The sequence below is a fragment of the Dioscorea cayenensis genome, chromosome 15 (genome assembly GCF_009730915.1).
Source record: "Dioscorea cayenensis subsp. rotundata cultivar TDr96_F1 chromosome 15, TDr96_F1_v2_PseudoChromosome.rev07_lg8_w22 25.fasta, whole genome shotgun sequence".
NCBI classification, from domain to species: Eukaryota; Viridiplantae; Streptophyta; class Magnoliopsida; order Dioscoreales; family Dioscoreaceae; genus Dioscorea; species Dioscorea cayenensis.
The window spans coordinates 14,025,421-14,042,613 of NC_052485.1; the positions used below are offsets into that span (position 1 = coordinate 14,025,421).

Below are 17,193 nucleotides of genomic sequence, written 5' to 3' on the forward strand. Positions count from 1 at the left end.
AAAGAATATGCTGAACAAGAAGAAGGACGCCGGAAGCTTCATCATCTCATGCAACATTGGTAATACGGGTGAGGAGATGGCATTGGCGGATCCTGGGGCTAGTATCAACGTCATGTCATACTCTTTTTTTCAGAAGCTAAGCTTGGGAGAGCCTAGGCCCACTCGGATGACAATTCAATTGGTGGACCGAACAGTTAGGCATCCGAGGGGCATCATTGAAGACGTGCTTGTCAAGGTTGACAAGTACATATTTCCTCTAGACTTTGTAGTGTTGGATGTCAACGAGGATGTAGATGTTCCTTTGATACTTGGGAGGCCATTCTTGCACACTTCCAAGGCACTTATCGACATGGACGGTGGGAAGTTGACACTGAAGGTTGGAGATAACAAGCTTACATATTGCCTCGTCAAAGCCATGCAACATTCTCTTGACTTTGATGATACTCTTTATTTTCTTGACACTACCAATTAACTAATTAATGAATATGTGCAGGAAATGTTGAATCCAGACCCGTACGAGGGGGTTGTTAGACCAAGAAGTGGAGAATGAAGAAGTCTTGATGCTTGGTCTAAAGGAAAAGGTACCATCTACCCCAGAGATCATGAAGAAGGTGCTCCGAAAGATGGAGAGAGCAAGGAGACGCCACAAGAAACGCCCCAAGGCTAATGGGGATGTGCAAGAATGGAGTGAGGGTAACGAACCCTCATGTGGTAACAAACTCGGCAACTCTCCCTCTACCTTTAAAAGACTATGTTCATCGTGCTTTCAAGTTATGGGTAAGAGGCAAACCTTCATTCATGAACCCCTGTGAGGTAAGGCAAGGTTCGTCAAGCTAAGTGATGTTAAACAAGCGCTTCTTGGAAGGAAACCTGAGTCTTTACTGTTTTTCTAGTTTTTAGTTTAGTACTTGCATGAATAAGGCTTTGAGTGTTGGTGCCTTGATTTTTACATTCAAATTGCTGTGCTTTTCTTGTGGATCATTGATGTTATCGTATGCTTAATTGCATGTGGCAAAGTTTATTAGTCATTTGAGTATGTTTTTCATGATTCTCTGGTTAATTTTGCATTATAGATTCAGGCTCTGAGTATGTATACATATTCAAGAATTTTCTGCAGAGCTGCAGATTTTTCTAAGTTTTCCAGAGAAGACACACAGCCGTGAGAAAATTCCACACGGGCGTGTGTGGGCTCATCCCAAGAGGACACAGGGGTGTGTGTATGCCCCTGTGAACAACCTTGTGACGGTCACATGCTCGTGTGGAATTTCTACATGGGCGTGTATTTCTCTACAGATGTTCAGAGCTCTATCCCGAGAAGATACAGGGGTGTGTGCCTGCCCCTGTGTATGACACACGAGCGTGGGTAATTTCCACACTCACATGTGGAATTTCAATAGGGGCATGTGGAACACTTAGAGAAATTTTTCCGATGGACAGAGGAGCCACAGGGGCATGTGGATGCCCCTATGGGTCTGGTACACAAGCGTGGGGAATTTTTCACACGCCCGTGTGCATGCATTCAGAGGTTCAGAGTGTTATCCCAACAGCACACAGGGGCTTGTGTCTGCCCTTATGAAGCTCTCCTATGGAGGTACACGGAAGTGTGTAATTTTGACACACCTGTGTGGATGTACAGAACTCCAAGAGACGCGGGTTTTCTTTAAAATATTTTTGCGTTTCTTTATCTTCGCACTCCCAAACATTTAGAGAAAGCTTCCATTCACTCTCCCGACTTCACACCGTTGTTTTAGAGGGATTTTATTCGAGTTTTCAAGCCGATTTCAAGCTTTCATTCTCTATTTCATCGGTAAACCCTTTTTCTCTCTTTTCTTCACCATTACTTGATTTGCTTTGATTAAACTGGTAAATGCGTTTCGTTTTTATGCTAAAATGGTTTGTGTATGCTTTAGTGAGTTTGGAACGAAGTTGTGATGTATTTTTGAGTTTATAGCATGGTGGCCATGCGGTTTTCACGCCCCGTGGATCCATATGGGCGTGTGAAATTTCCACACAACCGTGTGAATTTCTGCAATATTAATTCTGTGAATGTTTTAATCGATTTTTCTTTTCAAATCTTCCAGACATGGCCCCCAGGACTAAGAAAGTGGCCAGTAAGCATCCTTGAGAGTCCTCACCTGAGCCGGAGCACCTAGAATTCGAGCATTTATCAAAGCTCAAGTTTGGTCAAACACCACTACTGGATTTGTGTTTGCTCAGGGAGGTGCAGTTGGCTGACGACATGGCGGATGAGGTTAAGCAGTTGCTCAAGGTGGGCAGTTGGGGCAGATTATTATCCATTCATGAGCCCTCCATTCATCTTTTGACCTTGGAGGTATTGGCATCTTTCGAGTTTGATCGATCGTAAAGGAGATTTGATAGCACCGACGTCATACAGTTTAGAGCATTCGGACACAATTATAGTATGAGCGTCATGCAGTTCTCAGTCAGATTAGGATTGTATAAGGAGAGTTTCACTACCACGGAGGTATACGAGCAGCTACCCATGGATTACCCCGGCACTTTGACGCCGTAGTGCGCATACAGAGTGCTGTGTGGACAGGGACAGTATGAACCAGGGGTGTCAAGGCCACAAGACTTTCTCGACCTTCTTACCGCTACTTGCACGCCATTCTGAGTAGGTCAGTGAATGGCCGTGGTGATATTACTGGAGTCTAGAGCTGGCAGGAGCTACTGTATCTCTATTTAATGGTTTATAACACACCGATCCATCTGGGACACATTGTAGCAGAGTACTTGCGACATCAAGGGTAGTATACCAAGATCGGGGTGATCTTCTCGGGCCCGTACATGACCAGACTCATCGTAGGGATGGGTCTACTGGATGCAATCAGAGGAGCCGAGAAGATGATTGTTCCAGCACCCCTCGGCTTAGAGAAAATGCGCATGATGGGCATGATCAGACGCTATAGAGACGGGGTATATGTGCTAAACATGCCCCCTCCAGAGCCAGCCGAGATTAAGGGTGACGCAGCTGAGAGGCCTCAACCAGCGTAGGAGCCTCAACCTTAGCATACAGAGGCCAAGGCCCCCTACAGCACGGGAGCCGCCACCAATTCGCATATTCTCCCCATCTCGAGCTTATGATCGCTTTGAGAGGTTCGAAAGTGCTATAGGGGTGTTACGTACCGAGATTGCCGAGGTTCATGTGACAGTCTGCACAGCATATAGAGGTGATGGCACGTATGGATATTCTATAGCAGCTACCTGAGAGAGACGTGGCCTCACCGTTCATCATGAGACCGAGGACCCCTCTGGCATCCACAGCACCTCTATCACCAGTTCAGGCACCGATTGATCCACCAGCACCTGTATCTTCACCGACAACAGCAGCAGTAGAGCAGACCCCGGACGACACCGACGCTTGATGTGTTTTTCCTTGATTTTATGTTTTCGTATTTCATTTCTGTATTTTATTTTGGACTTGTATCACTCAGAAAGGATCTTGCTTCTGAGTTTATATTTTATTTTTGTTTCGAGTTGTATTTCATTGCCTTATCTTTATATACTCGAGTTGTTTTTGTTTTTGTTAAGCTTCACTGAACCCCCTTGTGTATACATGCAGATGGCCTTGTGAGTATGAAAATTGAGAACTAGTCATGGACACAGTTTTATGGCCGTGTGTGCTCCACAACCCATTGAGACTCAACTCTCAATGATTATAGCTCCATCAAATGTACCATTCGGAGTTCAGGGGATTATTGCTTCAATTACCCACTTCCACATATGCTTATGATTGATTTCTATCCTATAGTGCTTGCTTGCGTACATTGAGGGCAATGTACATCTTAAGTGTGGGGGGAGTTCACTTTACATATGTCCTTTACATAAATTATGATTGACATACATGCTCACGTAGGCAATGGCGGTTCACTTTAGTTGCAATGATTGTATTCTTGAGTTTAGGAGAATTTTCAACATTTAATGTTTTTCATGCTCTAGTTTTTTACTTGGATTTTTAGGAATTTTTGCCCGATTGACACTTGTTGCACTACTCGCTCATTAAACTCTTTTGGAAACTCAGGTTCAATGTTTAAGGGACTAATTAGTGCTATTTCTTGTGTTATTTGTGCTGAAAAAAAAAAAGAAAAAAAATACTTGTTTTGTTGTGCATTTGGGATGAAATTTCCCTTACTTGTAGAATGCTTCCTTTGGATGCTTCGGTGAACCTAAGGCCAACACTTTAAATATTTCCTTCTTCTATGCTTCAATGTTTTATTTTTGCTTGAGGACAAGCAAAATCTTAAATGTGGAGGAGTTTGATAAGTGCTTGTGTATTAGTAATATGAAATATTCTTTTCTTATGATGAGCATTACTTTTATCAGATTTTAGCGCTAATAAATGTGTATTTGTGAACTTTCATGCATGAAGGGTTGTGGAGCCAAATAATGAAAGAAAGAAGCCAAAGTAGATTGCGATTGTACTTTGTTGATGAAGTCTTAGAGTGAACAAATATGAAGACACAAGTTGTGATCTAAGATACGTGAATGTATGCCAACCTCCATGCGCTCGAGCAATTACATGGTTTGGAGGGGCACAAAGGCAGTCGTATTTGCGATTACGACTTGTGCAATGTTAGCAAGATCTTCACCAATATGGCATTTGATTGAAGAAGCGATGCGATCTACGGCATAGACATGTGCCCCTTTATGTTGCCTCGATGAAAAGTGTGGATTTGTGAATATTTTGGTGGAGTACTGTAGCCGTTATTGTAGAAAATCACTGTAGTAATTACTGTAGCAGTTATTGTTTACAGCCCGTAGAAAAGCAGATTTTCAGAAATCAACACAGGCGTGGGTAAATGCCCAAGTCTAGCCCAATTTAAGCCGTGATTCAGCCCGATTTCTGGATCCTTTTTTCCATCTTTTCTCCATCTTTTGAGAGGGTTGTGGCTAGGGTTTAGAGGGGCTTTGGCAAGGCTTTTGGAGTGGTTCTACGGCTTCGACACCGCATTTCTCTTGGAAGATAGTTATTGGGGGAGCTTTCATCAGCAAAGATCCGGCGAGGTGTGCCCTAGGCTTGACAAGGGGACCTTTGGAGAGGATGAGGCTACTCCACAAGACCATTGACACGAATACCGAGGGGTTTTCTTATGGATTACATGGTTTTACTTTCGATTTCATTATTGATTGTATCTTGCTCCATGGAGAGCTAAACCCCCTAGTGGGTACTTGGACTTGTAAACCCTAGAATGTTATTGTTTCATTGACCTTTTATTATGCTTTCCTTAATTGATGTCTTTAATTAAGTTCCAATCTTGACTGCTTGTTGAATGATTTCTCCCTTAGAATGACACTAGGGTTAAGAGTCCATCTTGATAGCTTTTGTGGATGAGTGACACACTATGAGGGTTAGACAATGCTAGATTAGAGAGGGTTGAGAGGGTGAGTCGAGAGGTAGAGGAGTGTCCTCTTTCTCCTCTGGTGTGATTTATCCTACCTTCATATTTCTAGAGTTCTTTGTGGTCACAATAGAGTGAAGTGCTAAGAGAGGAACTCAATTGGGGCTTAGTTGCGCGAGCAATAGAGTGAAGCGTTGAAGTAATCCTTAGTATCTGGGGCTTAATTGTGACTAGGGGTTTTCCTCCTAAAGGGTTAGATCTATATATAGGAATAGGGTCTATCACTTGGAATCCCTAGAACTTCTTGCAATTGTACACAGTGTGAGGTATTGAGACTGAGCGATTTCTCCGCCGGGGCATAGTGTAGAGCTAGTCTCAGTTTATCTTAAGTTTGGGACCGTGTATTTTAGGATCTCCACGACTCATTAAGCATTAGTTAGGAGACATAATAGTTGGTCTTGCACTTGAAGCAATAGTCCCAGGGGGAGCAATGTCCGAGTGCCCCACTTTCTATCGATTGTCTTTCCTCTCATTTTATCCTGCATCTCTTTCTTATTTCTTTTAGTTCTTTTCACATCAATTTTATTCACACTATCATTGATTCATTTTCATCATAATTAAATAACAATTATGGTGTTTCTGATCACTATTCCCTGTGGATAAGATACCCCACTCACCTGGGAATTTATTACTTTGACAAACCCGTGCACTTGCGGGTTACACGCAAGGGGAGTTGTCAGATATTAATAAAATAGTTTTATTGCATTATATGCATAATTATGGATATTATATTAATCATGCATGTTTTATGACATATTTTATTTATGTTGCATTATATTGAAATCAAATTAATGATAGCTATTACTATACAATTTGGTGCATTAATTTCTTTGTAACCTTAAAATAGTTCATAACCTATAACCTATGAGATAAAATATGATTTTGTATTTACTGTTATTTATCATATATTGTACTTTTATATACTTCCTCTATTCTTATATAATTGTCCCATTTCATTGTTCCTTTTTATTTGTTCCTTTAGTATTAATTAGATCAAAAAGGCATTTATTGTCATTTTTACAAATTTACCTTATTGAATTGAAGGATGAAAAACAAGATAGGAATTAAATATATATTAAAAAAGATATGGATAAAAAAATCAAGGGCAATTTTGAAAAGTGAAGTAAAATTTTTATTGAATTTTAAAACCTAACCAACTTTGTTAATATATATATATATATATATATAAGATAGAGTAGCATGTTTCAACTACTAGAACAGAGAAGTAACATTCCCTTGCATTTACATCCCTGAAAATCCATTTCTCATGGTAATATTTCAAATTTTATACCAAGCACGCCACTAATATTGTTAACATTCGTTGTTGATGAAATTTGAACTTGACAATTGTAAAAGCCATCATTGTCAAGTTCTATTTAAAAAAAAAAAAAAAAATTATTGCCCAATAGTGTAACTTGCAAATTTTATATAAAAAAATTTTCACTTAAATGTGGTCTAATGGTGATAACTAATTGATGGTTATATGCGGAATAAATACATTATAAGATTTGTGTAGCTAGTCATCAAAGATATATTGGGTCTATCACTTCGATCATATGAATGAATATTCTAGATTGTGTTTTTTTACATACAGAATGAAAGAGTTAATTTTGAAAGTATTTTATTATATAAAAATTATAAAGTGTTGTAAATGTTTGAAATTATTTTATGTACAATATATACGGAGACACGCATAAAAATGGAGATCAATGATGGGGTCCTTGGTTATCCAACAATGCCTACATATTTGAGTATTTATTGATAAAAAGACTAATTTATATAATGCTACATTGTACTCTTACATATAAATATCTCTAAATCTTAGAATTCATTTAGAATTTGTTAATGGGGGTGATTGTGATTATTAAAACTACTGATGACTAATTTGCTAAAGATGTAGAGATTTCAAACCGATCACATGCTAACTTTATTAGATTATCCTATTATATTTGATACAAGATTATCTTTTTCTAATGCAAATAATATTGCTAATAGAAGGCAGACATGACAAAAAAACTCTAAGGGGTTGTTTGGTTCACGGAATCATATATAATCGTCAGGAATAGAATCACTATGAATATGATTCCCAAGTCATGTTAACAAGAATATGTGCAATTTTTGTTTAGTTGACAAGATAGAAATGTGGTTGACATGTAACATTATTGTGTTTAATTAGCTAGGACCCCACCATTGATCTCCATTTTTATTAAAATACCCCTATATATATATGCGCCAAATATATTTAAGTTCATAATATTTTTAAGTGAACATCAAAATTATTTAATAATATTTATTTTTAAAAATAAACATTGATTTTAATATACTTAATTTTTATTAATATTAATTAAATCAAACTTGCTTATTTTAAATAAATTCCCTCAAATTTTATTTTTAAAAATATTAATCTTAAATGATTTTAATCTTCATCCAAACATTTAGATGAGTATATTTTTCATGTAAAAATATGTCCGGTTTCAAAACAAGCTTATGCATTATAAAAGTAATTAAAAAGATTCTATCACCACATTTGAAAAAAATGCAATCAATATTTAAAAGTTGATATTTTTGATATTTTATTGAATTTGAAGGGTATAGCAGGGAAAAAAATTCACATTACCTTAGAAATGTGAGATTATCACCTATTGAGTTGGTAATCACATTCCCAGTAATATTGGCCAAGTTATTAGATTTTGAAAATATGATATTCCCACTCTATATAACCAAATGAGATATTATAACATTACCTCATCCACATTTCAGGTATAATCTAATATTACACCTAACCAAACGGCCCTAAATATTCATATTAGTTGTTTAAAGCAACGGAAACCATCATCTTCATAGTCAAGGATAAAAAATTCAAGAGTATTGTGTGTGAAACTAGGGGTGGTAATACTATGTTCGAGCCAGCCGGCCTTGTTCTGTCCAGGGCCCAAAATAAAACTGGCTTAGGCAAAAGTTGTGCTATTAATGCAGGCCAAGTTTGGACACGGCTTGCCAAGTATGGCCAAAAAAATTCAAACAACTGAACTCTTTTACCTCTAATCTAAAATTTTAAAAGCAATCTTAAGCCCAACTACTTAAGCCCAATCTTTGAAAGACTACCAACGTAAAGGGTTTTTTCTATTAAGACTTGGACTTTGGTATGATTTCATTTGGATTTGGATTGTTGGACATTTTGCATTCAATGTGAATTACAATATTTTTATATAGTTTAATATTTGAGTGAACTTAAATGTAGTTTATAAGATCCAGATAAAATTTGGATGTCCGTACAACTAAGTTTTGAAAAAAGCCAGGTCTAGACAAGTTATGTTTGCCTGAATTTAAAATCAAACCAGGTCAAGATAACAAGTTTTTCTATTTATGATAGTAGTTATATGAACCTGGATTTCTATCACCCCTATATGAAACTAAGAGGATTTTACATTTGTGAAATCTCAGTGTGGCAATTCTAATTTACCACATATATTTATTTTATTCAAGTGATTAATCTTCTATAATAAATTGATTAGTATTACTACAAACTTATTAGGTTAAGAAAAATTTTAACAACATATCCATGGCGACTTAGTTTTTCGGAGAAGACAACAAATAAGAGAATGAAACCTCACCCAAAACTTAATTGACTCATCCAATCATGTCCAACAAAAATTAGGCAAACTTCTTCAAAGGCATTCTGAATGGGTAATAATCTTGAGTGGGTACCTTATTATACCCAAATTTCACTTTGAGCACCAAATTTTGATTTGTTTCTTTTCGGATACCTTATTTTGATTTACTTACACCAGGAGGGCACCAGGGAAAATCCGGCGAGGTTTTCCTTATGTGGCCACCGGAATAGCCACATCAACACCAAAAAACCATCTCATTTTCTTACGTGGCATGGACATGTTAGCAACCTGATGATTTGGAGAAGTCGATGCCACGTCGACGTCCACATCAACTACCACATCGGTCACCCTAAAAACCCCGTCTTTCCCTTTCCTACTTTTCATCATAGCCGTCCTCTCCCACTCAACCAACCTATTCCCTCCTATGAGCCAAATGAACAAGATTCTTGGAAGAGATTCTCTGAAACAACTGTGCGCTAAGGTTTCTCCCCCATTCCAAACGACTTCTCACAAGCAACTAGGTTGAGGTCATCGGAGAGATTGATCTTGTATGGGGGAGAGTGGCTATTAGTTTCTTCTTGTAAAGTTGCCAATAAATATTGTTCAGTTATTATAATGGCCATATGTGAAATTAATAAAGTTTAGTTATTATTAGGTATGTTCTTCACTAGCTTTATAAACTTTAATCTAAAGTAGCTGCCCAAAAGCAATTCAATAATCTGTAGTTTGTACATATTATCAGATGCCTAACAATCTTCTTCAGTTTGTACATATCATCATATTGTAATGGCTATATGTGAAATTAATAAATTGTAGTTGTTATTATCCGTTTAAATGCCTAATAATCAAACCAGATGCCTAACAATCAAACCTTTTTAATTCAATGTATTTGAGAAATTAACCATTCACACAAATCTCACATCAACACAACTATAAATTTCATTTACCATGTAAAAGTTTTTCGACAAAGAAACATCTACCAAAAGGAAAAAAGTCTCAACTAATTACTGTCTTAACTGGAACATCAAAATATTACAAGCTATATCCATCGGACAACAAAGCATTTCCATCAAAAACTAAGAAAACCCAAAATACAATTGCTTTTGCAAAAACCCCAGAATTTGTAGAATTTCGGGTACCCAGCATTAACAACATTACATATCATTCATTTTGACTTCCCAATAGTAGAACCACCAACTCCTCCAAGGCCTGGTGGAACCCATATCTTTTTCCTTCCCAGCAATAGAACCACCAACTCCTCCAAGATTCTCTCCCCCATACAAGATCAATCTCTCCGATGACCTCAACCTAGTTGCTTGTGAACAATTGTTTGGAATAGGGGAGAAACCTTAGCTCATAGTTGCTTTCTAGAATATTGCTTAGGAGAATTTCTTTTGAGAATCTTGTTCATTTGGCTCGTCAAAGGGAAAAGGTTGGTTGAGTGGGAGAGGACAGCGATGATGAAAAGCGGGAGGGGGAAAGACAGGGTTTTTAGGATGACCGATGTGGCAGTTGACATGGACGTCGACGTGGCATCGACTTCTCCAAATCATCAGGTTGCTGACATGTTCATGCCACATAAGAAAATGAGATGGTTTTTTGGTGTTGATGTGGCTATTCCGGTGGCCACATCAGCAGAACCTCACTGGATTTTCCCTAGTGCCCTCTCGGTGTAAGTAAATCAAAATAAGGTATCCGGAAAAAAAAAATCAAAATTTGGTGGTCAAAGTGAAATTTGGGCAATGTTTTAATAACTGGACCAGTTGTCGACCCGGTTAGGCAACTGGTTTCGATTGAACTGGTTGAACCGGCCAGTTCAACCGGATTTATTATTTTTTGAATAAATAAATATTTAAAATTTAAAAAATATAAAAAATAATGGCATGCTCACATCACTGATTGTTTTATAAATGCTAAGTTGTAAATGGAAAGCTGCTTTTCCAGGTGTATGCTTATAATAACTAGCCAAATTTTTTTCAAAAAAAAAACCTTGATGCATGTGTTCAATGAAGTTGAATACCTTAAAGTTACAAAGATATATAAGAAGAAGAAGCAGATCATCAACAAATCATCATATCTACAAACAGAAGAAGCAAAACAACCCAAAATTGACTACAAAACCAAATAAATGGAAGGTTTGTGCAGATGAGAAACGATCAATACCTAAGAAATAACTCGAAGATGGGGAAAAACAAGGAGAATAAGAGATCAAAGTGGCTTCGATTCGCAAGGGTGGCAGAGGATGCTCAGCTTTCAGCATTTCACTCTTTCTCAGCTTTTTCCATTTTTGCTTTGGAGTCTTGGACCAGGTTTACTTTACTCAATGATTTAAAATAAATAAACTAATTAAATAATTTAAATTACCAATCAACCATCTGATCTAGTCCAACCAGTTCACTGGTTGAACCAGCCGGTCTGGTTACTTATAGTTTGGGGTGACTAACCAGACCGGTTTACCAGTCGGTTCCTGATTGAACAGGTTGAACCGACCGATCCAGTCCGGTTTATAAATCATTGAATTTGAGTATAATAAGATACCCCTTCAAGATTATTACCCCATTCTGAAAAAAAGAGATTTCTCACCATCTCATTCCACACAAACCATTATTAATATTTTTCAAAGTTCACAGTTCATCAATCAATCCCTATGTGCCCTTGTTGGAAATTTCGTAATTTAAAGACACTTCTACAACACACACCCAAACATGCATTACAAAACCAAAACTACAGAGTTTGACTTATTGATATAAGCATTTACTAATAAGACATTATCACAATGAACCAAAATTTCTGATTTTATAATGAAAGAAGCTTAGATTAAAAGAATAATTAAATAAATAAAAAAAAAAAACATTTCAGAGCAAAATGCATCCATAGGACTGTGGCAGTTCTTTATTTTATATATCAACTCAAACCTTGGACAATTTTGAAATTGCTTACAAACTAATGGCTGTGTTAATTAATATATGTAAATCAGAGGGGGGAAGCTGAAAAAATAGGGAGAAATTTTAAATGCTTAAAAAAACGATCGCGATGGGACTCGAACCCACAATCTCCCGCTCCGGAGGCGAGCGCCTTATCCATTAGGCCACGCGATCTCTTTTGTTCTTCGGTTGAAGTTATATAAATTATTTTATATAAATAACTATAATATTTCCACTATTTCCCTTCATCAATTATAAATATATGTTGGATGTGATCAAAGTGAAAAAAAATTAATATAATTTGAACAGATTTTGAATTAATTAAACATTAATTAAAATAAACATTTTTAAAAATATAAATAATTAATTTTTAGAAAAATTTTACTACTTTGATATTCTAAACCGTGGTACTGGTGGTGCTCAATGCAAGCAAATCTAATTGTTTTCTTCACAACCTGAGAGCTCTGCTATAAAATGCAGACAAGCCTAAACATAAAAGGGGGGAAAAAATAAACAGACATGAGTATCAACAAAGTTATGATCAGCACCTTGTGCACAGTTCCATTATTTGCCCATTTATTCATTCAATAAAATGGAAAGGTTTCAAAACATGTAACCTACATGTTTTTCTTCATTGAATGACAGGATATGATATCACCAAAAATATTTGGTCATGAACATTTACATACTGATTAATAACAATGCTCTGAGAAGATGAATGAGTAGAAAGGACCAGAGCGTCAAAAGATTTGCAGAAATTTCGGTACATTAATATCATGTTAAGGACAGAAACTACCACGGAATTTCCTGACCATCCCAAGCAAAGAACTTTCCGTTGTCACTGCTTTTCGCATTATCAATGATGTTAAGGAGCTTTTGCACTGAGAACTCTTTTGTGAAAAGCTTGTTCTCTGGTACATTTCTCTGAAATGGCTGTGAAAGATCTGTATCGACAGTGCCTGGATGCAATAGAACACAGGCGATTGGGTCTTTCTTATGCGTAAACTCCACCGATATAGTCTTTGTCACTGCATGTGTGAATAGGAAGATACCTAGTCTTAATATTGAAAGCAGGTACATGAAAAAACAATAAATAGAGCACAGTTAGATCCCACAAATATTATATGAGTTCCCACAGGTCTCTTGGGCTCGAAGTTATGATCATATAATAAAATAAAGTTGTTCATCATATAATTAAATGCCCAACAACAGGAAAGAAATTTAATTGACAAACTAAATATGAGCAAGACTTCAAAAAAGGGCTACATACATTGATTTAGTGCTGCTTTTGAGGCCCGATAAGAATGCCATCCTCCTAAACCGTTGTCTCCAATGGAGCCGACTCTGGCACTTAGACTGGCAACTATAGCAAATTCCCTTTTGGTTCCAGAGCCTCCTCCAAGCTTAAGGAGAGGCCACATATGCTAAAGAAAGTTCATAGACAGTAAGTGAGACCAGAAGAGAATGTGACAGAATGCCCAGCAGTAAGACAACCATTCACTGGGACTTGACCAGGAAATTTGTATGTATGAGTATAAATACTTGATGATAGTCCAAAGAAAACCACCTTGATCACTAGAATGGGACCAACAGCATTAACTTCATAAGCGAGCAGCAGAGATGATTTCTCCAATTTACTTAATGTCCTTTCTGCACTTAGATCAGAAGAAAGGTGTCACTGGTTTCCTGTCACAATACATGTTCCATGTAGAAGGGAAATTTTTAAAACAAAAATCAACCCAGATGCTACAGTTCATTCACATGGTAATACAGGATCGTAATTTCCAATTTCCAAGAAATTCATTAGCTAATGTGTTGCAAATTTGCAACTACGTAGATACTTTAGACAACATTGAAAAAACACCATTGCTACAGTAAGACTTGGTTTGCCAATCAGAAAAAAACATATTTATGAAGGGTTATGATTGTTCAATTCTGAATGAGAAGGGAGAATCTAGGTTGTAGATTTTATGGAAACCAAGCTACAGCAAACGTCTTGTAAGATAAATCCTTTAAAAAGGAGTTTCTGTTGTCGACACCAATATGCACAGATTATTTAGTGGCATAAGGATAGTAACTTTTTTATGCAAATTGTTTTAACTTCAGGCATGACAAGTGGCTACATGTGTGTGTTTTTTTACAGTGCAGGAAATAAATCAAACAAAGGGTTTTAAGAGTCATTCAGACTATTCATAGTAGGGTGTGTGCCATTTTCAGTATCACAATGGCAGCATGCTTGTACCATTGATGAATGGCATAATACTAAACTCCGGTATCAAAAAATAACTATGAGGATAAATCTGATAATTGTAGTTTGAAAAACAAATTCTTAAATTTTATTAGACTTCAAACTTTATTTCATATTCACTTGTTTCAAACACCAAACAATGTGAAGTTCATACCTGGCTCTAATACATCAGGTATGGAAAGGACTCCAGAAGCATTAATCAGTAGGTTTAAAGAACCATAATGTTCTCTGACAGATGTTGCTGCCGCCTGCCAAGGCACACTGTAAAATTAGTTACTTTCTTATGCAGTTTAAAAATGTGATCTCAAACTATTTACATGCTAAGAAATGCAATATATAATACATAGGATCATCTAGATGAGATAACAATAGTATATCAAAACAATTGCTAGAATCCAAGACAACAAAATTTGATAGCTTGTGTATATAGCACTAACATTAGGCACAAATGGAAAAGGTTAAGCATTCTAGATGTTCTAAGGCTTAAAATTTGCGAGAAAGATCCAAGGAAGTATACTATACAGCCCGTGGGCAGTTTCTATAAAGAGAATTAATTCTCATCTTACCAAAGTACCTTGTGCCCTTCACATCTAACTGCACAGCATGCTATCAAATCCATCATCAGGGAATTTTCTTCTAGTTACCATCTACAATTATTTTACTTGAAAACAGGTATACCATACTGATTAGTAGAAGAAATAAGACAGTTTGACTTCCACTAATTTCACAAACCACTAGTACAGCTAAACAACCATGCTTGATTACCATGAAGTAACTTGACAGTTTTCAAAGAAGTAACAACAGTGCTTTTTGGTTCAAGCAACTCCCACTTCTCCGAAAGATAGGATGGCATAAATAAAAAATAAAAATAAAAAAAGGGTCAGATTTGGGGCCTATTAGGACTAGAAGATAATCATAAGAGAAAATTGTATATATTACCCATAGAAGAAAAACTTAAACACCTTCCAGGAAAGAAAAAAACTGCAGTTACCTCTATGGTGTTCTCCTTAGTAATGTCCAGTGGTAGTATTCTGAGGCGGTCTAAAAACTTTTTTTTTAAGTCATGAAGGCCAGTTGCACCAGAAGGGTTCCGACAAGTAGCAATAACATGACCATTCTCATTCCCTTCCAGTAATTGCCTGACCTATTGCACCACACAAGTGAGACTAGTTGTCTCAGCAGCAGCAACTGAATGTTGCAGTTATTTTACACTAAATTCCAAAGTTTAAACCAACAATAATAATTATGGTTATGAATGAAAGTGTGATTTGAATTACAACCCCAATGCAATGATCTCAATTTCAAGAACCATATGCATCGGAAAGAAAAGCAGATTGTTTATATCGTAATGTTATTCCTATCATGGACTTCAGAGACATCTAGTAACTCATTAACATGTGAGGCTACATAGTGTGACATTATTTGGCAATCATGAGGACATCTCCAAAGTCAATATGTAAACTACGAGACAGGCAGAAATATATGCATATATGGTACTTGGTTACAACAGTGCCACATGTTCAATGAATTCGATCCAATCCCATAGTTTAAGCTAATACAGTAAAATACTAAAAAAATTAGATATTCATAATCAATTTGGGACTGTTAGTATTATTCTATATTAAACTATTAATTCATAATTCAAATTTAAATTCCTCAAATAACTTTTGGCTAAATTGAAAAGAAAGTTGGAGTCATAGATGAGTCAATAAGACCACTTCCACAATATAGAAGAGTTAGTATTTTATTTCCCTACCCATTATGGGGTCAAGAGTTTGATTCTCTTTCCTCCAAAGTAAAATGCCCACCGCAAAATGTCAAAGGATAGTTAATAATGTCACATAAACTTTGATATCATGTAGCTCAGCATGCCTACAACAAGAACAAAAGTTTTCAAGAGCAAAATGCCGAAGGGAAAACAATTAGCTATAAGGTCAGGAATAAACATCTAACTATGAATCCAGATACATGTTAACTCACTCATCCTTTCTATCAGCAATCTTATCTTCAATCCATGAACCAAAATATAAATATTTCTTTTTCAAGATCAATAAGCTCCTAAAATTCCACTTGCATGAACCTAAATTACTGCCATATATATTGTACCCATTAACCCAAAATCTTCTTCTTTTTTTTTCTTCTTCTGGATTCACTATCTAGATTAGAACTATATGGACAGAAGACACCATCTGTAGATTAAAAAGAAGCGTGGTCATTCCTCAATGTCAAGTACTAGAGCTCAATCAAACAAAATATAGTATTAAAATATCACAAATGCCATCTAAAATTAGCAATAATACATACAAATCAGACAAAAAAAAATCAAAGACACTATAAATGGAATCAAAACAAGAAATTGCAGATTAAATCACAGCACAAGTAGGCAAAATTAGAAATGTATGCAATTGGAACAGAAGTTGGATGTAGAAAAACAAATTATCATACAAATTCGAGGCCAATCCCTCTGGAAGCACCCTGCACCATGGAAACCCCGCCTTCCCATTTCAATGCTGAGCTAGAGATGAAGGCCCTTCTCACAAAGCTCAGCAATGGCGGTCGGAAACCCACAAGCTTCATCATAGCACCAAGAAACCCTCACGAAATTTATCCAAAACGTATGGACCTAAACGCAAACCGTTGTTGTTGTTTTCCTCGGAACAAGTCAACAAGCTGGACTTTATCTCAGATCAAAATTAACAATTAGTCCCTCAGTCTTACTCTCTCTAGATGTATATGTATAAGGGACCGGTTATCTACCAACTAAAGTTGATAAATAACCAAATCTACCTATGTTTGCAGATTGCCGTTCATTTGAAATGAAGCGGTTGTAATCGTGGGATTAAGTAATTAAAAGACTTGGAATGTGTAGAGAATAATTGAAGAGAAATCCACACTTATATATATATATATATATATATATATATACTGAATACAAAAGAAGCAACAGAAATTAATCTCCTAAACAATAGGAGATCATAAAGATCATG

The 17,193-nt window shown here is 36.5% G+C and overlaps 1 protein-coding gene and 1 non-coding gene across 3 annotated transcripts; both read right to left on the reverse strand.

The window, feature by feature from the left end:
• Window positions 1-12,059: 12,059 nt before the first annotated feature.
• On the reverse strand, window positions 12,060-12,132 carry TRNAR-CCG. The gene has a single exon. It is a non-coding gene; the product is annotated as a tRNA-Arg (tRNA).
• Window positions 12,133-12,506: 374 nt separating this feature from the next.
• LOC120278114 (C-factor) lies at window positions 12,507-16,871 on the reverse strand. Of its 2 annotated transcripts, XM_039285030.1 has the most exons (6): window positions 16,652-16,870; window positions 15,198-15,350; window positions 14,361-14,454; window positions 13,526-13,608; window positions 13,229-13,382; window positions 12,507-12,986 (listed from the first exon to the last, which is right to left on the reverse strand). In XM_039285030.1, the coding sequence occupies exons 1-6, from the start codon at window positions 16,784-16,786 to the stop codon at window positions 12,751-12,753; spliced, it is 855 nt and encodes a 284-aa protein (XP_039140964.1). In that variant the 5' UTR covers window positions 16,787-16,870; the 3' UTR covers window positions 12,507-12,750. The 2 variants fall into 2 exon arrangements, with proteins under 2 accessions (XP_039140964.1, XP_039140965.1); XM_039285031.1 differs by lacking the exon at window positions 15,198-15,350 and having other exon boundaries at window positions 16,652-16,871.
• Window positions 16,872-17,193: the final 322 nt, after the last annotated feature.